The sequence below is a fragment of the Argopecten irradians genome, chromosome 3 (genome assembly GCF_041381155.1).
Source record: "Argopecten irradians isolate NY chromosome 3, Ai_NY, whole genome shotgun sequence".
Taxonomy (NCBI): domain Eukaryota; kingdom Metazoa; phylum Mollusca; class Bivalvia; order Pectinida; family Pectinidae; genus Argopecten; species Argopecten irradians.
Window position 1 is genome coordinate 44242166 of NC_091136.1, and position 24054 is coordinate 44266219.

Genomic DNA, 24054 nt, shown 5'->3' on the forward strand with positions numbered 1-24054 from the left:
GAAGAATACAAATGAGCATACTACATTTATAAAATGATAGTTATTTCCCACACTCATGTGAATGCTTCTACAACACCAATAACTGCTTTATTACATTCTTAATACTAAATATTCAAATTAAATCAGCAAAAGATCTTAATTTAAAGTTCACTGTGTATTATGTTGAGGAACACATGTCAGTTTCACAAGCTCAGATGTCTACACTTGCATTACGTTTTATGGAACACTTCGGTATCTTTAATAGATTTTTTCTGCTGGTTCTAGGGAGATTATACAGTACCTGTTTATTACAAATTAGCAATAGATGCAGCAAATCAAACAATAGTTCACTGCACCATATACAGTACGATTTTGTCCTAGGTCTCTTGTTAAATGTTAGAAATCAAAATATGTAAATCCAAAAGATGTCGGAGCAAAACAAAAAATTAAATCCCCTTCTATGCCATGGTCTTGTTCACAAAAAATAGTGTGGGAGTCAACAAAATTGAAAATCACTTTCTATTGGTGGGTCACCTAATGTTCAAAAGTGCCTTCCCCCCTACCATATATGTTTTGCTCGGAACAGCAACTTTGTCATGGCTTTCATAGGCAATATGTGCATTTTCTTACGGTTAACATTCATATTCAATTATCATCGCGATAAACCATATAGTTTAATCTAGTCACGTTGGAATTGGAAGCATCACAGCACTGTCAGGCTGTCATCAGAGTACTCAGCTTCGATTATGTTACAGAGTGTAAGAAGATAAATTGTGTGGCCATGTTCGATGAGAAGAAAACAACTAAAAAAGGAGATTGCTATATCGTAAGAAAAAAAAAAATGTTGTAGTTTTATGATAAGGGATGAGACATACTCATGTTTTTTTTTCAATGCAGACATCCAACTCACTACTGATGCCCGTCTTGGTTTTCAAGCACTTAAAAAGGACGTTAGATTGTTATGACAAATATTGGTCGGATGAAATTGTTGAAGAACTATAACAATACAAATCTCAATAGAGTGGCATCATTAAATATGTCCACTGTATGTTAACTTAAATTTCGCGACATTTTTCCAACTCTCTACATACGATATATTCTAACATCAGTTTAAACTTAAGCAACATAACGGCTTTAATAATCATTATTATTAACCATAATGGCTCACCCACCCAGGCACCCAGCGGAAAAGTGGTTGATTGCTGGTTATTCTAGATACATCCTCAGACATAAGATCAACAAACATACACAGAGAGGGGTTACAGTAATTTCAAACAGATGCTAACAAAGCTAGGGTTGGAGTATGTATTGTTACTGAAAGAGACACAACTCTTTCCAGCTTGTGCTTTTGAGAAAATGGAAAAGCATCTTACTTCACCAGAAATTTCTCATATTTTTAATTTCTTAATGATCAAGTGAAGATACAGCTTTTTATCCAAACTTAGGGACTCAGCCGAAACAAAAAACTCCTGATATGGTTACCAATAGACACTGAATAATATTACAAAGTTGTCATGGTCATATCAATTTTGACGAAGGCCTAGTTGAATCACCATGCCATTTTTGTACATATTTTTTAATCTTCGTATTGTTGCACAGATTTCTTGGATATGTGCAATGTGAAAATATCCACAATATTATATTGTAATGGTATAGAGTTTATGCTTATGTGCAGTATAAACCTTGTTGTTAATGCCACAGTTTGTCTGGTATTGTATAAAGGAGATTGGTAATTTGATAAGCAATCTGTTCATGGCTTTTGTATGGAATCAGATGAATATTAGCAATGAAGGTTTTTTTAATATAAGCCTGACAAATGTGGTACTGTTTCGAAGGTTTTTCACTGGGTTTTTGGTTTTTTTTTTATTATTTGTCAAAAATAATGTACTTATACTTATATATCTAGTTGAATATCTTCAATAATGATATTGTCAGTTTGAGCTTATGTGCTCTTAATATTATATAGATTCCTACAAAATGTATATATAATATATTATGGGCAAATGTGCAAATAAATATCATATATCCTCTGTGCAGCGTTAATTTCGGTAATAGTATATGTACATCTATGGTACGGGTAATATGATACTCGCGTCTATAAGAAAATCAAATTTTTAATCAAACACTGGAGTTTTACACACTTTTTTTTATATGCTACGTGTTTCCTATGATTTTTTACACTCATGTTTTAAACAAAACCATTATTGTTTGTACGAGTGGTAATTTGCCTTTACAGTAGAATTTTGTTTACTTGAAGTAATACCAGTTTACACAAATATGCTCGGGCGAGTAATTTACATTAATAAAATGTTTATAGATATTTAAAGCTATAATATTGAATATCTAAGTGTTGTGGAAATTCCTGTATGGTGTGTACAAAGCTTTTCTTAATCCACGAGAAAAATATAATTACATTATATCATATACTAAGATATATCTCATATACCAGTGTATGTCCTATGTTGAGTTCCATGGCACCTTCAGACACTGGAAAGAGTATTAGTGATTATAATGTACCCATAGCAGTGGCTGGTGTCAACATCAAATCGTATGTCTTGATGACCTTCCTCACTAAAATACCTCTGACCAAAATAGTATTCAGTACGATGTGGCCTAAATATTAAAACTAAGTTGAAGAGCTAATTGATAATTTTCCCAGTGGCCTATCCATATAGATGTAAAAAAAGATTTTGAATTTGTATCATGCATTGTGAGTATCTACATAATGTAGAGGTATCCCCTTTACCAGAATACAAAGTCTACATCTTCGTTCACCAGGTCGTATATATGTAAAACAGCATTTACTAAAAAATCCTTTATATGTTTATTTTGCAGTATACTTGTTTCTCATACCTGTGGACCCTCTTCTTGATCATATTCTGAAATTCTTTATGTATCTGAATCTAAAATGCAACTTGTTTACTTCAAAACTCTGATTTGATTTTTAAACTTTTGGTATTTGTACTTTGTAAGCACATTACTATAGAATGGTGAAAAAGTCCTGTTGTTCATCATTAACACTTACTTGTATTTGAAAATACCATCAATATTTCCCCATAGATCTTTCCACATGAACAATCAACAAGAATAATATTTGTTTTGTTTATGCGTGTCATTCTCTATTCAACCTAGCATTCTAAATTACTTTTAAAACAGTCTTTTCTCGATGTTATTCGGCTTCCTTAACAGACATTGAACTATTTTTTTCATATATGTATGTGCAGCCTGTACCAAGTAAACAACTAGTCCACCTGTAGTAAAATTCATGAAAGTAAAGGTTTTTTAGGATGTGATAAATGTCGGGGGACCACTGTTGTATTAGTGGAGTACAATATTTTATCTTATCATAGAAATTGGTTTGTTGTGGTGTTAGATATTTTGTGAGATGTATAGTTTCTAGACAATTCTGATAATGAATCACGTTGTTTTAAAGCTGATTGTAACATGGGTTTTTGTAATATTATATAATCCTGTTTGTCTAACCTATTTGTGAACTTGTTTTTTATCAATTCTAGCACATCTTGATTTAAAAAGAGAGATTTTTTAGCATTGTGGCATGCGTATGTTATCCGTTTGCTCTATCAAATTTTCTTTAAGGAATTTACTTGATTCATAATAACTGATTGGATTTTTGATCCCCCCAATAGGACTGAATATTTCTATAAATTAAGGGTCTGGCCTGCTCTGGATTCCTCAGGAGTTGGCCTATGGAAAATTGGGAAGTTAGACATATTTTCTTCGGAAGAATTTTTTTATGTGAAGAATGAAGAAAATAATGCATAGAAACGAATTTTGTGAAAATCATTCTGGAATATATATACCTATATACCCAAATGAATGTAGACCAACAACTAATTCCGGTACTTGAAATATTCAGGTGAGGATTACAGGTCCCATGGGCCCTTGAGGTTTGTGATATTGTTTATTGTTGTTTATATTGATTAACCTGTTTATAATTTCTGTACAAGCTGTATACCACCTGCATGACTAATCAAACCACAAGCGTCTTTAATTATTATGTTTGTATGGGACATATTCATAGTCTGTGCTTCTTGGTCAAATAATTTTTAAAACTGAAAATTAATAATCAAAATAAATGTTTGCTTTTAGTAAATAGTGTTCTACACCTATATTCATATGAAGTGTGTTTGCAAGTTACAACATTATGAGATGTAAAATAAGTAATTTACAATTTGGCTTTTTTTGTGGCCAGTGAGATTTTTAGCTTTATACAGCGCTAGTGCTAGGTTGTGCAATGATATTACGTGCATTTTAGTGATTATGACGTTTTTATAATTGCTATTAACTTTTTTCCATTGTCACAATTATCACAATAATCCATTGTATTTTCTCCTTTTGATTCAAACAAAAGTATACTGCACAAGCTGTGATTGTAAAAAATGCATAATAAGCCTTGAATTGCTACCAACCCACTTATTTGTAGTACATTGAGGCGATGAGCGGCCACTGAAATGATAACACCACTTCCTTTTAATGATAACACTGAATGCCTCCTAAACACACCATTTTGAAAATCTTTTGTGTTCTTTGTGTTAGTAGGTGAATAATATAGGTTTTTTAGTGGGTTTTGAGATTTACCACTCAATGTCACCCAGTGGTATTCACATGTGATATGTAGTATATATGTGAATCTTGGTGAAATGAAGTCTAGAAATACAATAACCACCATACTGATAATAACCTTAATATTTTAAGAATTTCAAAAACTGGGAGATTGCTTTAAACTTGTATTCTGTATTTTCATATTATAGAGTTCTCTGCCCTTGCAGGTAGGTATTGATTTGTGACGTAATGTGTTTGCGAGTGTCACATCATACTTTTCAGAGAAAAGTACGCAAGTTTCAATCATGAAATAATGATGTCACAATGGATACTTACCAGCAAGGGAGGTATACTGTAATATGCAAAGACGAAATTTATATACATTATATAGATATGATTCCGTATATAATCAGGTAATTCTTGTATGTAATGCACATTGTGTAGATTACTGTGACTCAAGTATTATTAGATAATTTCTAATTGAAGTGCAAGCATAAAGTCCCATGGGTTTCTGTCTCAGTTTTTCAAGGATGAGCAAGTGTAGGATTGTGCCATGAAACTTGTGTAGCCAGTTTTTTCCTATGCTTTTTTCCTTGTGAAACTTTATGCAGGTATTGTGAGAAACATTTGTGTTTTAATGTGAAATAATGATTTTAAATCAGTAAATAGAAATAAAAATCTTGACCCTAATGCCTTGCGTCCGTTTTTGTATTAAATGACATACTAGTGTCCATGTATTGTCTGTAAAAAGCAGACGGCATAAATGTATCACAGCATCAAATGTTTTGATCACTTCCCTCAGACTCGTCAGACTTCATCCTTCCTTGCAAACGCTGTTTTGTTGGGGATTGCTTTCTAGGTCAAGGTCATTGTCACTAAAAAATGTTTTCATGAAGTATTGTATAGCCAGTTATTTATGTGGTCTAAAATTTAGCAATTTCAGCTAAAAACAAGAGGCCCAGAGGGCCTGTATCGCTCACCTGGTTTGTAATGCCAAGTTATGTTCTGAATACAGATTCATTGTTTCTTTTCTAAAGGAATTTTCCCTATCAAGGCCCACACATCCTTCCCCCAAGGGGATCAGAGCAAATATTTATACAAACTCTATTCCCTTTCCTCAAGGATGTTTCTGGCCAAATCTGGTTACAATCCATGTAGAACTCTATGATAAGTAGCAATATAAAGGATTTTACAATGTCCCAAATTGGGTCCCGCCCCCTCCTGTCAGAGCCATACTTATACAAGCTCTGATCACCCAATGAGTTTTCTGGCAAAATTTTTAAATTGGAACTCCATGACAAGTAGCAATTTAAAACCCTATTTCCCCTATTGGGCCCTGCCCCTTCTGCCCCTGGGGGTCAGAGCCAAAACTTATACAAGCTCTGTTCCCCCTCACCCAATGATGTTTCTGACCTAATTTGGTTACAATCCATGCAGAACTGTAGGACAAGTAGCAATGTAAAGGATTTACCTCTATTTCCCCTGTTGGGCCCCGCCCCTCCTGCCCCTGGGGGGGTCAGAGCCAAAATTTATACAACTCTCTTCCCCTTCCCCCAAGGATGTTTCTTGGCAAATTTGGTCAGAATCCATGGAGAACTCAAAGACTAGTAGCGATTTACAGGAAATGTTGACGGACGGACGACAGACGCCGCGCCATGACATAAGCTCACCGGCCCTTCTGGCCAGGTGAGCTAACGAGGGGATTAAATTTCATTTATTTGAAATTTTTGCATTCTGGATATCAGTGTATTTTGTGGATAAATCCCATGTAGGTACAGACCTCTAGTTGCTGGTTTTTCTCCGGGAACTTCTGTTTTCCTCCACCATCAAACCTGGCAAGTCCTTGCATGACCCTGGCTGTTCACAGATCTACCAGTAATGATAGCAGGTCTATTGGCCCCTTAGTCTCAACCTATTTGACCTTGAACAAAGGTCAAGGTCATCATTCCTTTGATCAGCTTAGGTAGTCTTATCAAAGCATGCTATAGAACCAATATCATATCTGTCTCTAATTATGGAATAATTCAAATATTTTAGTTTTTTGATCTCTGTGACCTTAATTGTCGGCAAAGTTCACAGCCTTTCATACCTTGTATGCTAGAGCCTAGAGGCCCACTATGGTATCTATTGAGACTCCTACATCAGGAGAACACCTTTGACCTTCATTGAAGGTCATGACCCTTCATCTAATTAAACTTAGTAAGTAACCCTTCTTCCCATTACCCCACAAGTTCTATATGTCTCCATCTTAATGACAATAAGTGTTTTAATTAAGAATTTTATATTTCAGCCTATTCAAACTATTCGACCTTGAATGAAGATTAAGGTGATTCATTTGAACAACTTTGTACCAAAGTCTCTGGACCTCAGATTTACTAAGAAGTTTGAAAGTTCATGCATGATGCTAGGCCAGAGCCAATAACAATAGGCTAACAGAATACATACAAAGCTAACAACATATTTTTAATGTAACAAAAAAAAAAATGACTCCTAGTTAATGTTTGTCACAATATTTTATTTATTTCAAGATACAACAAATGATATGAAGACAAGCTTTGTCCCGTATGACCTAAATTACCAATTAAGTCCCTAAGGAGCTGTTGACAAACAGATTATCTGATGGGATGGAATTTCAACCCTTTTTATCAAAGTGTGGATTTGAATCAAAGATTTGTTACCACCGACATCATGCATTACTATGGCAAGATATATTTCTGTCACCACCTCATATCATTAAATATATATTACAGAAGAGAGGTAGATCAACTTGACATATCTGACATGTGTCCACCGGTACATGTATCAAGTCCATGTTATTGTTTGACAAAGCAACTCATTTTTTATATTTTAAAATTAATATCATGATCTATTACAAATTCAACAAAAGTTTTTATCATATTACCTTTTTCAGACACTTAAGTTTGATAGTGTTGTTGAGGATAACATTACCCGAGTCAGGGCCAAACACATTTCTCTGTCTGGAAAACACTATTAGCCCAAAGGTGTCCTTCACAGACTGAATTTGTCAAATAAAAAGTACTTGGTATATTTGAGAATACTTTAATAAACCTTTGATTGAATAACATATTTAGAAATGAATCAAGAAAATGAATAAATGGTAAGATAACATATTCCAATCAAGAAATGCTATTATTAAAACGGGCAAAGTTTTTATCACTATAACAGGAATAGATCAGGGGTTTACAGTAATCCAATACTTAATGAACCTTAGTCAAATTCTGTTGTCAAATAGTAAGCAGGGATTTATCAAACAAAATCCAAGTGATTTGTTTATCAATTTTCAACATTTCATATAAATTATTGTTTTGATAATCTGCTTATGGATGGCTAAGGTACATTAGATTAAAAAGAAGACTATAAAAAATTGATAAATACAATCAGTAGTATATCCTAATGATGCACAACACTCTTTAATAAAACCATTAACACTATATATCAAAATTCAGAAAAAATAGCTTTTGTGGAGTGTGAAGTACTCTTTATACCATGTGCATTTCAATATACTGAACTCACATGTCATGCAACATTTTAATCCAATTGGCACCCTTCAAATCACTAGCAATTTAATGATTTAATATAAATCAGATATATACTATATTTTTGTTGTTACATCTTACACCACATATTCTCTATAAACATACTGAACAATTGATCACCCTACCGGGATACACATGATCTTACCTTCCACAATAGGAAACATCATATTCAAATCATACATCTCTTTTTTCTGCAGCCTTACATTTCACCTTACACACATACTGATAAAAACCAGTTAAACCACCTATTGTGGTCTAACCTGAAGCCAATGTGTTTTAATTTTTCCAAATTTTTGAAGAAATCCAAGGGAGCTAACCTACACATGCTCTTTGCAATTTTATCTTCCATGACATTTCCATTCTTTCCCTCTTTCACAATTTCACTCTTTCTGTACAATATTGTTATAAACAAAACTAATTGAGAGAATTCAGTATGGTATCTGTTGCTTATATTAATTTTTAATAAAAAAAAAGTCAACTGATTGGTCGAGTCCAAAAAAGAAAAAGGAGTTTGAAATTAATGGCATTATACGATACTTTCTGCTAAATAAGTAAAATATTCTACATAACTGAGTCTGACAAGGGTTATACTTCAGAAAAAAGACCCCTATGTTTGTAATTTCCTCAAGAAATAGGGAAGAAGACCAATTCACAGAAATCAAGCTAATGGCTAATTATATAAACATTTATATCCATCTTTATCAGCAGATGAGTCTTTCATCAACACAATTTAACACATAGATGATAGTAATCAAGTATGCAATCACATTTAAAACATTTTATCATATATTTATACCCAAACAATGCAATTATATCTTTTTTCACAAATCATTAATAAAATATTTTAGATTTAAACTCCACATGTCATACACAACCAAGGCTACATATACTACCGGTAAATTATTATTAGCTTGGCAAAGATAAATTGCCACAAAACACAATTGCTTTAGTATACCCTCAAACTTCAGTGCATAACCAATTTCAAATAAATGTAAATATCTGTTGATCTAGATAAATGCCATCAAGAAAATAAATTTTATATAAGATAACTGTCAACTGCCTGTTTGCAGTAAATTTACCATGTAATACAATGGTGATAGAAAGAATATAAAACACAGCAACCAAATGTCTTATGTCAAACTTACATGAACCTAAAATGCATTAATTAACATAAAATATATATTGGTGTCTTCACAAGTTATATTTTACTGGTAATCATCCAATATAACAAGCAAAATATCAACAAAAAATTCTCTAAAACAGCAAAAATCCTTAATTTATGATCAAATTTTGAATTAAGTTGAAAACACAATTGAATGTAACAAAATAAATTTAACAAAAATCTCATTTACTAAAATTTTAATTCAACAAAAAAGAAATTTCTATTTTTCATAACAATACTCTATTAAAGGGACAATTCATTCTTAAAGAACATTAAAATTTGTATATATATCGCAAAAAACCCAGTTGTAATGGAAATTAGATCAGTCAGTTTTACTGCGATATGCCAGAAAAGCCCATGGTGGTGAAATGCGTGTGAAATGTTCAAACTCGCTCGCTGTCCCCCATTACACATTGTGGTCGAACATCTTGTATGCCGAACCCTGTCCCTTGCTCGTACAGTAATCCTACTTTTGTCTAGAAATGCTGAAATCGCTATGACAGTAGTGCGTTTACCTTAGGTGAATTGTATTGCCAAAAAATTCATTTTATCACCTCCACAGTGGTTAGGTAGTTCATTTGTTTAACGTGCGTGACTTTGACTCGGATATGGGTACAGCGTACATATTGTACCTGCTTAATTGTATTGATCAACGATTTGTAATTACAACGGTATCAATTAAAATACTAAACAATGACTTGGATTTCGTCAATAGTTTATGTTATATGTTTCATAAGAAATGTAGAACAAGACATTAATGCCATATTTTGCTTCGTGGTTATGTAAAAGAATTAGCCTGAGTGAATTGTCCCTTTAATCTTCGAAATGATGAAATCATTGACAACATCAAAATCAACTTTACCTGACAACTGAGAAGTCAAACAATCTTACTTGTGATAGAAGCTTCAATCTCATTTTCATAAAATATATTGATGCCTTGGGGAATTTTATTTTCAATACAATTGATCAAATATCTTTTATGTAATGATTGCTGTGTATCAGTTCATAAGCATTATTTGCTATCCAATGAAGATTATGATTTATGCATACCTCTAATACTGAATTAGGTCAACTGAGGTGTATACAAGTCAATACTATGTTTCTTTCTCTCATGTGAGAAGGATGTACAATAGGAAGAGATTCGTAATGAAATATTCGTAATAATGTTGATACTTGTGGAAAAAAATACAAAAGAAATCACACTTTTTACATCCAACACTTTGATAATTGAGAATAGCCATCCCATCAGTACACTGTTTGTCTTACTGGTACAATGATTTACATCCACACAAACTCTCCACCACACTAACTCTCCACCACACTAACTCGCTCGCTCTGGACCAGGTCCCTCTCTCATACACCTCACTCCTATATCAAACCCTTCATCTTTTTATACTCCTCCAAGTTCAGTGATCGTCGTGGTGTAGGGTCGCGCACATTCTGAGATGATCGATTGTTCACAGCTATGGCTGGGGCTGCAAACATCAAGACATTTTTTCTTTCATTCAAAAAAGCAATTACCTTAATTAGTGATGGAATAAAATTCATTTCATAAGATTATATATGAGATCTATATATAGATTATATATATATAAAAAATATTGATATAAGTAACATATTTACAACAATTATTCCCTGGGAACCAATGAAATTGTTTCGTAATAAGTATAGTTTGTTATACACATACAACATCTTAATATAGAAACCTAGACAAGGTTTGGTCACAAAATCTGTTTTACATGTTTATTATAAACATTTGTTACTGTAAAAGGTTTGGTCACAAAATATGTTTTACATGTTCATTATAAACATGTCTTACTGTAAAAGGTATGATCACAAAATCTGTTTTACATGTTCATTATAAACATGTCTTACTGTAAAAGGTATGATCACAAAATCTGTTTTACATGTTCATTATAAACATGTCTTACTGTAAAAGGTATGATCACAAAATCTGTTATAAATATGTTCATTATAAACATGTCTTACTGTAAAAGGTATGATCACAAAATCTGTTTTACATGTTCATTATAAACATGTCTTACTGTAAAAGGTTTGGTCACAAAATCTGTTATAAACATGTTCATTATAAACATGTCTTATTGTAAAAGGTTTGGTCAGGACCACCAAACTTGTTCAAACTTAACAGGATATTTGAGTTGTATGAGTTCATGTTAATGATGGCCAACTGTAGCTCAGGGTTAACCTTGAAATCTAATTAGCTAACTATGTTGAATGGTACATACTGCTAGATGGCACCTCCAAATCGATGGTGATATCAAAGTTGTGGACGTCAAAAAGATCTTCTGTTGACTTCTGTTTGGTAGGCTCCAGGATCTTCAGTGGATCTCCCTTATGCATCTACAAATAGGAAAGTTACAACTAATATAATCAACAACTAGAAAATTGATTATTAGAAGCCCTCTGCCCTGGTCATGTTAACCTTTAGTTGCAGTAAGCTGACCTCAAAGTTTTCATCCTAATTTGAAACCATTACCCAATTAATCCCTTTAAAAAAATGTTTGACTCAAATTCAGTTTGGTTTTGACACCAATTCAATTTGGTTTGCTAGAGCAGACTCTAAAGTCAAGAGTGAGAATTGATTGAAGTTCCTTGGAATTTAAATTTCTAAATTCCAATTATATATTTTCATACCATAGAATCTCATCATGTGCTTTTTCAAAATAATTTGCTCTATAATTTGATCTCAATTGTGGACAGAAAGATAAATTGATATGCATGTTACAGTATTGCAAGTTACTTACCTTATCTGACTTCCCTCTTTCTGAATCATGCTGTCACCATGAAAAAGGAAAAGAAAAATTGTATAATACATGGATTGCTAACTTTGACAAAGAAAAGGATAATGAATGGCTTCAGGACACTCTCCCTGAACCTCCCATACACATATGCAATTGTACATATTCTGAAATATATTTACAATTCTATATTCTGTATATTCTATATGGTACCTCTTTGAGCTATTGTTAGTTTGGATAATGGTTTTACTAAAACACCTGTACTTCCTTGTAATCTGCAGCTGTTCATAGTTATGCTTGCTATGCTACACCGGTAATGAGTGGAATTTTTTTACTGGAGAAAAAAACCTGATTTGGCCTATCTAGTTCTGGTAATGAGTGGCAGATTTTTGCTGGAGAAACAAACCTGATTTGGCCTATCTAGTTCTGGTAATGAGTGGCAGTTTTTACTGGAGAAACAAACCTGATTTGGCCTATCTAGTTCTGGTAATGCCTAGCGGGGTTTTTTTTTACTGTAGAAACAAACCTACCTGATTTGGCCTATCTAGTTCTGGTAATGAGTGGCAGTTTTTTACTGGAGAAACAAACCTGGTTTGGCCTATCTAGTTCTGGTAATGCCTGGCGTTTTTGATCTTCAGCTTTGAGTTTAGAATCAATCTCTCCACTGGTATCTTTTGACTGAAACATACAAAGTAAGAATACCCTGTAACAGTTGTTGAGCCCAAACACTCCAAACTCCTTCATAGCTAAAAGTCCAAGCTGTATACATCATATATGAAATATGGTATAGAGTGACAGAGATAAAGCCCAGTCTATTGCTGTCAAGATATTTCAATTCGTCAATTATTGGAGAATAAGCTTGCTTGTTCAGATTGATACAAACCTTTGTCACAATAGTAGGCCGACATTGTCGTCGTGTGAAGGGATCAGCAGTGGCAGTTTTCATTGCTGCTACCTCCACCTTAAATGCTTCCTCCGCATCTATCATGTTCCTCAGTCTGTTACGCTGGTTGATGTAACTGCACGATGAAATAAATTACTATTGCTTTAAAGGCTGTTTACTAGAATGTACTATTCAGAAAATACATTGATTTATATAAGTTTTGTATGACAAATTTCTGAGGTTTGGTAAAATAAAATTGCCAAAAAAGGACCACACTGTCCAATGTTATTTTTATTTTACAGAAATTGTAATACAATAAAGATATCTTTAGTAAATGAAAAGAGCAATTATAACGGTAAAAATGATAATCTATTTCCTGTCAACCACAGAATCAATATGCCTGTTTTAGTTGAGCTTTAGCTATACTGCCACATGCCCTTTAGTATGGAGTATATGTGAATTTAGGAGCTAAAGGGACAATTCAGTGAGGCTAATTCTGTTACATAACCACGAAGCAAAATATGACATAAATGTATTGTTATACATTCCTTATGAAACATATAACAAGAAATGTTGACAAATTTCACGACGTTCAGTATTTTGATTGATATAATTGAAATTCCAAATTAAGCAGGTACGACATATACGCTGTACCCTTACCCGAGCCAAAGTCACGCACGTTAAAAAATGCAACTTATAACCACTAAGGAGTTGATGAAATTATTTTTAGACAAGAACATGCATCTAATAAGGTAAACACACTACTGTAAGAACGATATGAGTAGTTCTAGACAAAAAAATTCTTTACTACACTGGCAAGGGCCAGGGTTTGGCATACAAGACATCCGACCAATATGTGTAATGATGGACAGTAAGCAAGATTGAATATTTCACATATATTTCACTATAATGGGCTTTTCTGGCATATCACAGTAAAACCAACTAATCTAATTTCTATTAGAACTGGTTTGTTTCCGAAATATGGGCAAATTTTAATGTACTCTTAGATTGAAGTGTCCCTTTAAATAGAACCTACCTAATAGAACTGATGTTGCTGGACCTCCTACGATCTAGTTCTGTAGCCCGCTCCTCCAACTGTTCCAGCTCCTGTTTGATTTTTGACTGACCCGCCTGGTCTCCTTCAATGTCAGCCATTTCCTTAAATAGATCATATACAATACTAAATGCTCAGTTCATCTATGCTTAATATGTATATGACTTGTGAAACATTATTCATCAAATATCTAAATGTGAATAAATTATCATGATGTCCAGGGTAATTTTAATACATGTAGTCCATATGTAATCTATGAACATGTAATCTGCTTTTCAGCATTTAACAAATGCTACATAATGATATATCTAGGAAATCAAACAAGCACTTCAGCACTGATGGTATTAATGAGAAAGTCCTGTTAAATATTTTAAGATACGATTTTTGCACATAATTTGACATAAGAAATTTCCATACTTACCTTTTGTTTTAAAAGCAGTGTTTTCTTTACAGCATAATTATGAGGATTCTTCTTGAATTTCAGTTTGTCCGCAACAATCTGCAACAAAGAATGGTTTGGATATTCATGTTTAACTAAGACCATATATTGAAATTGATTCTGATATGATAACTTTCTTTTATTCAATTCCTTTTATAAGGACAAGAGGAATTATAACTAACCTCTTCAATGTCATTTTCTTTAAATTTATATTGCAGTGCATCTCGTATATCCCTGAACTTCTTTTCAATCTCGTCTAAAGTTGGAAGTTCAAGTCCTCCCAACATCATGGCTTCCTTCCATTTAAAGAATTCAGAGTCAGAGAAATCTTGATTTGAGACAAATTCTAATCGATACACCCTTTCTGAGTGGCCATGCCTGTAAATAAAAACATATACAAATATTATATTTCATTTAAAAAGAAATGATAGACATTTTCTTACACAAAGCTCACAAAATATTATTAAAATTTGTAAGAAATTGACATTTGCCAAAAAGTTTGTCTCATTGATCTGGTGCCCAGTAACAAAATACATACATGCCATATTTTTCTAGGGGTGGAGAGGGAGATTGATAACCATTTAGAGGGATTTTGGTCTCAAAAGAGGGAGGTATACGCGCGACATATATGAATAAATTAAATATCTGCTTTTTTATGATGAAATTCTGAATTCATATTGAATTTAACTGAAATAAAGGAATGTGTGGTTTTGCAAAAGTAGTCACATCCCTATATACACCCAGTTCTGGAGCAGTTTTATTGTTCGAAATATTAGACTTGGCTTTTTAATAATCTTTCACAATAACGGATAATTAACTTAGATTAAGTTCTAAATTTACAAGCACTAAATTAAAAAAAAAAACAGAATCGTTACAGTAATATTCAAAATGTAATTTAATCTGAGAGAGAAAAAAAGTAAATTTCTTTTTAATTTTATTTATTTAGATTCAGTTACTACTGATAATTTTTTATTATTAATATATTTTTTTCTAAAAATAAATTCACACAGGAATTCTAAGAAAATAATACTTTTTCCATTTTTAAAAACGTGGTTATTAGGAAATCCGGAAATTCTATAAAATCCGGATCATCTATTACAATTACCCAAAATGGCGGCCATTACGATTGCAAAGTTTGTGACATCCATCAAATACAGATAGGCCTATTTAACATTAAAAACGTAAGTAAATCATTCACAGTTGTAAGCAGTATTTGTTTTGTTGTAATGCTCACTAGCTGTAGTCATAAAATTTATTGAAAGGCCAGCTGATTGTTTTCTAGGCGGCCGATCGGCTGCTTGACTTCAGTTTACGTAATACACAGACGTGAGTGAAAGTGACACCACAAGCCAAGGTGGAAATAGCCCAAGGCTGCTAATTAGGGCCACTTGGGTGTTGGTCAGGGGGTCAGGGAGTTGTTACTCTCGTGCTAAAATTAACCTAGCATGTACACAAATGTGGCAACAAAAATAAAACGGAGGGGTTTATAGAAATCGGGAATTTAGACTTTCCTGCCGGGAGACAATAAAAGGCTTTAAAATACGGGAGGTTTTGTCTCACGCCGGGAGGTATGGCATGTATGAAAATACTGATTCAAGGTTAAATCTCTTGGAAGCAGCTGTCGATTATCAAAGTGAAAACATATGTGAGACTAGCTATGTGTTCCAAACATCAAAACACTGTACATAACAGGAACATCAAATTTGTCCATTTCCTTAGGAATCACAAAATGAAATCACACACTTTCATGATGTACATTTACTTTTTTGTTGATTTTTTTTTTCAAATCCTTTCACCTTTCTTCATAAACTTATTTGGTTTAATTTAAAAATCATTAATTTAATCTGATTTGTTTAGAAACAAGAGGCCCAGAGGGCCTGTATCGCTCACCTGGTTTTTTGTTAGTAATTATCACAAGACTCAGACAATTAGAAAAATAAGCAAAATTGACTCCCAAAGTTTAATTTTGAATCACAACCATACAATGATGCTATTGATACCATACAAATATGCTATCCAATACATAGGTTCAGAGACAAAGTAATTTATATGAAAATAGTAGCCTAATTGACCTTTTGACCTCGCATCTATTGCCGTCTAAGGCCCCGGGGGTCAGCTCTATCATTTGTACAATTTCAAATCCCAACCCTATAAGGATGCTACCATTGCATTATAAGTGCTCTTCCATTCTTAGTTGCAGAGAAGAAGTCGTTTATATGGAAATAGCTAAATTGACCCCTTTTGACCCCACCCTTCAGGCCCCCGGGGGGTCAGCCCCATCATTTGCAAAATTTTGAATCCAAACCCTATAAGGATGTAACCATTGCATTATGAGCGTAATCCCATGTTAAGTTGCAGAGAGAAAAAGTCATTTATATGGAAATTGACCACTTTTGACCCTGCCCCTCAGGCCCCCGGGGGGTCAGCCCTATCATTTGCAAAATTTTGAATCCCCACACTTTAAGGATACTACCATTGTATTATGGGTGCTATACCGTGCTTAGTTTCAGAGAAGAAGTCGTTTATATGGAAATAGCCAAATTGGCCACTTTCGACCCCGCCCCCCAGGCCCCCTGGGGGTCAGCCCCATCATTTGCACAATTTTGAATCCCCACCCTATAAAGATGCTACCATTGCATTATGGGTGCTATACCATGCTTAGTTTCAGAGAAGAAGTCGTTTATATGGAAATAGCCAAATTGGCCCCTTTTGACCCCGCCCCTCAGGCCCCCTGGGGGTCAGCCCCATCATTTGTAAAATTTTGAATCCCCATCCTATAAGGATGCTACCATTGCATTATGAGTGCTATCTCATGCTTAGTTTCAGAGAAGAAGTCGTTTATATGGAAATAGCCAAATTGACCCCATTTGACCCCGCCCCTCAGGCCCCCGGGGGGTCAGCCCCATCATTTGTACAATTTTGAATCCCCACCCTATAAGGATGCTACCATTGCATTATGGGTGCTATCCCATGCTTGGTTTCAGAGAAGAAGTCGTTTATATGGAAATAGCCAAATTGACCCCTTTTGACCCCGCCCCTCAGGCCCCCGGGGGGTCAGCCACATCATTTGTACAATTTTTAATTCCTACCCTTTAACGATACTACCATTGCATTATGAGTGCTATCTCATGCTTAGTTTCAGAGAAGAAGTCGTTTATATGGAAATAGCCAAATTGACCCCATTTGACCCCGCCCCTCAGGCCCCCGGGGGGTCAGCCCCATCATTTGTACAATTTTGAATCCCCACCCTATAAGGATGCTACCATTGCATTATGGGTGCTATCCCATGCTTGGTTTCAGAGAAGAAGTCGTTTATATGGAAATAGCCAAATTGACCCCATTTGACCCCGCCCCTCAGGCCCCCGGGGGGTCAGCCCCATCATTTGTACAATTTTGAATCCCCACCCTATAAGGATGCTACCATTGCATTATGGGTGCTATCCCATGCTTGGTTTCAGAGAAGAAGTCGTTTATATGGAAATAGCCAAATGGACCCCATTTGACCCCGCCCCTCAGGCCCCCGGGGGGTCAGCCCCATCATTTGTACAATTTTGAATCCCCACCCTATAAGGATGCTACCATTGCATTATGGGTGCTATCCCATGCTTGGTTTCAGAGAAGAAGTCGTTTATATGGAAATAGCCAAATTGACCCCTTTTGGCCCCGCCCCTCAGGCCCCTGGGGGGTCAGCCCCATCATTTGTACAATTTTCAGTTAGTAGCCCATAAGGATGCTACCAGCCAAATTTTGTTGAAATCCGAAAAGGGGTTATGGAGAAGAAGTCGATTGTTGACGGACGGACGGACGGACGGACGACGGACGACGGACGACGGACGACGGACGACGGACGCCGGACGCCACGGTATGGCATAAGCTCACCTTGGTCCTTCGGACCAGGTGAGCTAAAAATGAATGTTTAAATTTAAGAGATGTTTAAATTTAAGAGCTAACTAGCATGCACTTGGACATTTCTGTGAAGAGGTGTGATACTATAAAACCTTTCTAGCTTGTGACTATACTATAAAACCTTTCTAGCTTGTGACTCACCTGAGTTTTAACCCCTTGTTTGTCCGTGTACTTCCAAGTTGGTATATCTTAGCTGTATCCACAACACCAATAATTTCAGCAACCTGCATTTAAATATCAACAACATTATAACTTCCTGTTATTATATGTTCATACATGTTTTCTTTTTCAAAGGAGACCATTCAAGTCTTAGCACAGTACTGATAAGAGGTCAGATTGGTAATATGTGGTTATCAAGAGATATATCCTTATATAATTAGTAGTCTATCACCAAGCTTGTATGAGGACAAATATATTCAAAACAGTTTAAAGATAAATTTTAAAGACTGCAATGACCATATCAATTATCAAATAGATATTTGGATAGGGACTATTATACAGGTCAGGTAGATATATTTAAAAATAATTCTTTTATAAAACCAACCAATTCCTCCTATAATACTTTGCCAATGGAAAACAATTTATACTTTGTAATACTGATTTCCAACAAAGCACAACTATTATCTAGGAGTGTCACGGTTAACCGAAAAATTCAACAGTACGGTTCCGTTCGGTACGATAATTCTTAGTTTCGGTCCGGTTCATTAAAAAAAAACCTGTCCTATAATACCTGTAATTTACGTGTATAAACTGTATTGCACATTATTTCATTGAAAATACAGCGAAGTTGTTTGTCAAAATCCTGTGAAATACACCTGTTGACCGACATATATGTGTAACACGTGTGCAAGTTCAGTCATTCAGAAGATCGTTTTTTGCTGTCTGCGGACATTTTTTTGCACATGTATAATATCTAAATGATATATTTCACTTATTGTTTGATATTTTATAATTGATGATTTTTTTTATTATATATTTTTTCGATAACAATCCCGCAGAATATCGGCAGCTAAATCAAGCCGCCATTGTGTTGCTGATTGTAAACAATCCCGTTTCTGTCGGCCAATATTCCGTGAATTAAACCATTTTACGATTGAACATGCACCTGGTACGTAATAATGTTTATCTCTATTGTAATTCCAAAGCATAATACTTTTAAAACACTATTTCTGAGATAATGCCGATGTATTGATTTGCGGTAAAACTTACGATTTTCACATGTCAAGCATCACATAATAATGCGTTATGAAGGATACTAGAAAAGTTTTAGTGACGAAATAATGTATCATGAAGGATACAAGGACATATATCTCTCTATGACTGATAATGTGTCAATAGTACTGAAAGAGTTAAAAAGATAAGAAAATGTTCAATAATGTTTTTTAAAGATTTTCCACTGCTGACAGATCATAAATGATACTCAATATTTGAACAAAAATTGGTATTTAATCGTCTTATATGTCTAATTAAGACACAAAATATATAAAATAATTAATGAATTTCTTTGCTGCATGCACTTTTAGAACTTCAATCTATATAGGATATAGTGCTGTGGATTATTTTTCAGGACGCAATTAATTATATGTTTTTAATTAGAAGTAAAATTTTGATAAAGAAAAAAAAATTGTTGAAGTGATATACCAACTTTAAATCTAAAGCAAAACTTGTTTTTGATAGAAAATAGACTTAAAAAGAGTTCAATTAAGATTTGTCTGAACCGAACCGAAAAAAACGAAAACTGATCAAAAAAAGTTGAAACCGAACAGAGCTGAAAAAACATGAATCGTGACATCCCTACTATTATCATACATGTAAAACATCTAATGAAGACCTTGAACACAGAACTTGTCAACTTACCCTGTACACCGCTTGGCCTTCGTGATTACCTATACCGATCCTTACGTAGCATCCTTGTACTGTCTTTACGAAGAATGGCATGTGACACCACCTACAAGGATGTATTTCCAGATATTAATAAGCAGATAAAAAGAAAAAGGAGATTTTTGGTAACTGCCACCATATAAATCATAAATCTAATATATTCTTTGAATCATTAGCCTAATATGACAGTAATCATAACTTGGATCACAGAACAGACTTCCAATAAGTAATTTAACAATGGAGCTAGTGCATAAGTAATTAGGGTTCTACCACAGGAAATTGAAGAATACAAATGAGCATACTACATTTATAAAATGATAGTTATTTCCCACACTCATGTGAATGCTTCTACAACACCAATAACTGCTTTATTACATTCTTAATACTAAATATTCAAATTAAATCAGCAAAAGATTTGTATCCTCAAGGATTATAATATACATACTTCTCTAACTTATGTCGTGAAAGTTTGACTTTTGTTAATTCTTCTTTGTTGCTGACAAATTGAACTTTCCTCTTTGAACTTCTAAGTGACCTGCCAAAAACAAACAACTTCAAGAGAACCTCACTTTACAGCTTACAGATTCTGTATAGTGTTTGATTATCTTGCCTTGAAATAAGATTCACATTGCATACATATATACAAGAGGACAATGGGCATATTGCAAGTTGCAACAGTACTATGTTTGAAACTCTGTTGGAAGTAATGTTATTTGTAATAAATTACTTATAAACACACTTCATAGACCATTTAAGCTATTTAACTAAAATTTTTATGTTCTTCAATTCAGATGAAATAAAAATATTAAGGAGAACATACAAAACTACTTACCCATCATCTGACTCAGAGTTGTAGCCACTGTAGGAAGAGCTACTACTATCAGATTCACTCCCTGATTTATCTCCCCTTGTATCCTGATCCCTTGATTTGGACTTTGAATCATCATCTCTGTCCTCTTTGTCATCATCATCTTCATCATCGTCGTCATCATCATCATCTGAATAGATTTCACTGGCTTTGAGTAGTTTTTTCTTCTGTTCTTGCTTTTCTAATTCTTCAGCTGAAATAAAGTATTAACAAAGATTATGAAAAGAAACCAAATATAGAGCAGAAATTCAAAACCTTCATCATCATCACCATCTTTTCCTTTTTTAGGTTATTACTGCTTTTGATAAGATCCATTTTTTCTGTAGTATATTTGTAATAACATCTACAGTAAATCCAATTGAGATTGTATATATCAGAAAGCAAATGTTAAATAATTATTGGTGTAGACTAATGTCCATGAAAGTTTCGTGAGATAGCATATAAACTACTGATCTATTACATTTTAGGTTTACCTAGTTTTTTCTTTTCTTCACGCTTTGCTTTCAGATCTTTGAGGGCAGCAAACTTTTTACTGTCCTTTTTCTCTTCCATGTTTTTCCGCCTTTCTGTACTTCTCTGGCTGGTTGATTTGTTTAACGCTGCATCATTTACTTGTTTGTCCTTTTTTACTAGACCTTTCTTTTTGGCCTGTCGAAGCTTTTTCTCTATTTCAAATCTGTACATTACAAAACAAAATCATACAATGTCACTATTTTTACTCAACATTTTACTAACTCTTGGTTTCATTTTACTTACTTAAAATATATATTTTTACATAAAATTTGCAATTCATCAATGCACTGAAGAACAGACGCTTGAGGTATCTAACTCGTTAAATGGAAATTAAACCGATATAAACGAATCTGAAATCTGAAGTTTTTTTTATAACCGTTTACATTAGTTTCATGTTAGGAATACTTAACTATTGACAATACTTAAATACAGAGCAATGAAAGCCCTAGAAAAAAGAAAGGAGATGGTGCTTATAAAGAAACATATTATATAATCTCCCCGGGAAGATTTGTCAAAATAACAGACAAATCACTGTTTAACATACCTCGTTTTTAGAACTTGTCGAAGCTCTCCTCTGTTAAATAAAATTTGTTCTCTTTCCTTTTCTGTCATTTGTTCCAATCTCTTTCTGTCTTCCTCATCACCATACAAGTTTTCATCATATTCATCCTGAAAAGTTTCTTCTTTGTCAGATTCTGGTTCTGATTCTGGACCGGAATTACTGCCAGATTCAGATACTTCTCCTTCCTCTGGTTCTGACACATGTTTCTCACTTTCAGCGTCACTTTCAGATGATGAAGATATTGCAGCTGATTTGCGATTTGTTTTCTTGTTTGATTGTTTCAGCTTTTTCTTCTTTTTCCCTTCTCCATTCATTGTCCACTGGTGAAAAAAGAAGCCTATCAGTTAAATTTATAGCAACTAAATTTTTTCAAATTACCCACGAGAACATCATCATCAATGAATGATGAAATCTAACATTTTGTAAATTCTTCATTCATTGATAATTAAACAGAGAACTAAGGAAGTACAATTTTATTTTTCAAACTGAATGATGATGGAAATCTTTGTTGATATGATTGGGGAATACCTTTGTTAACATTTGCTTTCATCAAGCATACCCATACAAATTTTTACTGCATGTACTTACATCATCATCACTTTCTGATGTTTCCGAATCTGAATCTTGACGTTTTCTCTTTGTAAGTGCTTTCAAATCCTGTTTGCAATGAAATAGAAATATATTTGTACAGAAAGAAAATTTTTGACAGAAGAAAAACACCTTTTGATGAAAAAGTCTTTATAAAATCATTGTTCATATTATGAATTTATTAATACATATACAGGTCAATGCATATATAGTAGCTCAATGTTTCGGAAGTGGGGAATATATAGCTTTATGAAATAAAGATCATCATGATACAGGGATAGGATTGATTGTATCTTTAACGGGAGGAAATCTCTTGACTACTAAAAAGGCTCATCCTAGTGTTTTAAAGGGTCTTTTTATGTTTCAAATCACATTTGACAGGATTTGTTTCAGAAGAAGTCTTTTGAAAAGAGGGAGAATCACATCAATGTATATAATAGTATGCGAAGGTAAACTTGTGTTTTAATACTATTGTACTTCAACCAAATGAAATTTTCCCTATGATAAATAAGTGTTATATGACAATCATTTTAGATGTTGCTTTCTGCTTTTTATATATAAGAGAATATAAATATAATGCCTGCATCATTTTTAAATATGCCTGCATTTTTCATTACGAGATGAGATTTCACACATTTTTTTAATTGAATAAATGCAGGCAGGGAATTCCTTTGTTTATATTTTGTTGAAAGGCATGTTTCTTTTCCAATTTATTGTGTTTTTTCTTATCCGTAAACTTTTATTATTCACCCTAAATTTCATATTGCAAAATACAGGGCAGGGAGCGGTTTTGTAGCAATTTCATTTTAAGGAATATACTTTAAGTGGTTGTTTTGCAATATGTTAATTCATTTTAACTTTCTTTTCCCTTTGGTTTAAATAACTAAGATGTCCAGAGAAATGATAGCCAGATATCATATAGAAAGTGCAGTAGACCACGAGTCCTTTTGAATTCCAGATTAATTTTTGTGCACATCTATTGATGTTGTGAGTTTTGTATAATTGTTTTGTTGGTTCATGATACTGACTTCCGTAATGCGGGCTGATATACAAGTTGGCGGGTAAACTAAGCAGGGAGATGGCAGGGTTCATTTTCATAATTATCTATCACCAAATTTTTTTAGATTGATGCGAGCTTCTGGGATCATGAGAATGAATTGAGTTCGTACTTCTTCCAAATCTGAGCCACTGTCACTTTCTTCACTATCAGATTCTATCAAAGCAGCGCTCTTCTTACGCTTTGACATTATGTGTTTGTAGTTTATGAACAGTCCAGTTTCAAGCACTTTTCTTTCGCTATTGATTTGTGTATGAATACCCAGCATGCACCTGACCGGAAT

The 24054-nt window shown here is 33.9% G+C and overlaps 1 protein-coding gene across 1 annotated transcript; it reads right to left on the bottom strand.

The window, feature by feature from the left end:
• Nucleotides 1–7997: 7997 nt before the first annotated feature.
• On the bottom strand, nucleotides 7998–24042 carry LOC138318726 (RNA polymerase-associated protein RTF1 homolog). The gene is made up of 16 exons (XM_069261369.1): nucleotides 23884–24042; nucleotides 22715–22783; nucleotides 22109–22446; nucleotides 21525–21727; nucleotides 21016–21244; nucleotides 20629–20718; nucleotides 20160–20250; nucleotides 18444–18526; nucleotides 14579–14774; nucleotides 14379–14456; nucleotides 13940–14061; nucleotides 12904–13039; nucleotides 12609–12698; nucleotides 12027–12056; nucleotides 11508–11622; nucleotides 7998–10736 (listed from the first exon to the last, which is right to left on the bottom strand). The coding sequence occupies exons 1-16, from the start codon at nucleotides 24037–24039 to the stop codon at nucleotides 10630–10632; spliced, it is 2133 nt and encodes a 710-aa protein (XP_069117470.1). The 5' UTR covers nucleotides 24040–24042; the 3' UTR covers nucleotides 7998–10629.
• Between the last annotated feature and the right edge of the window lie 12 nt (nucleotides 24043–24054).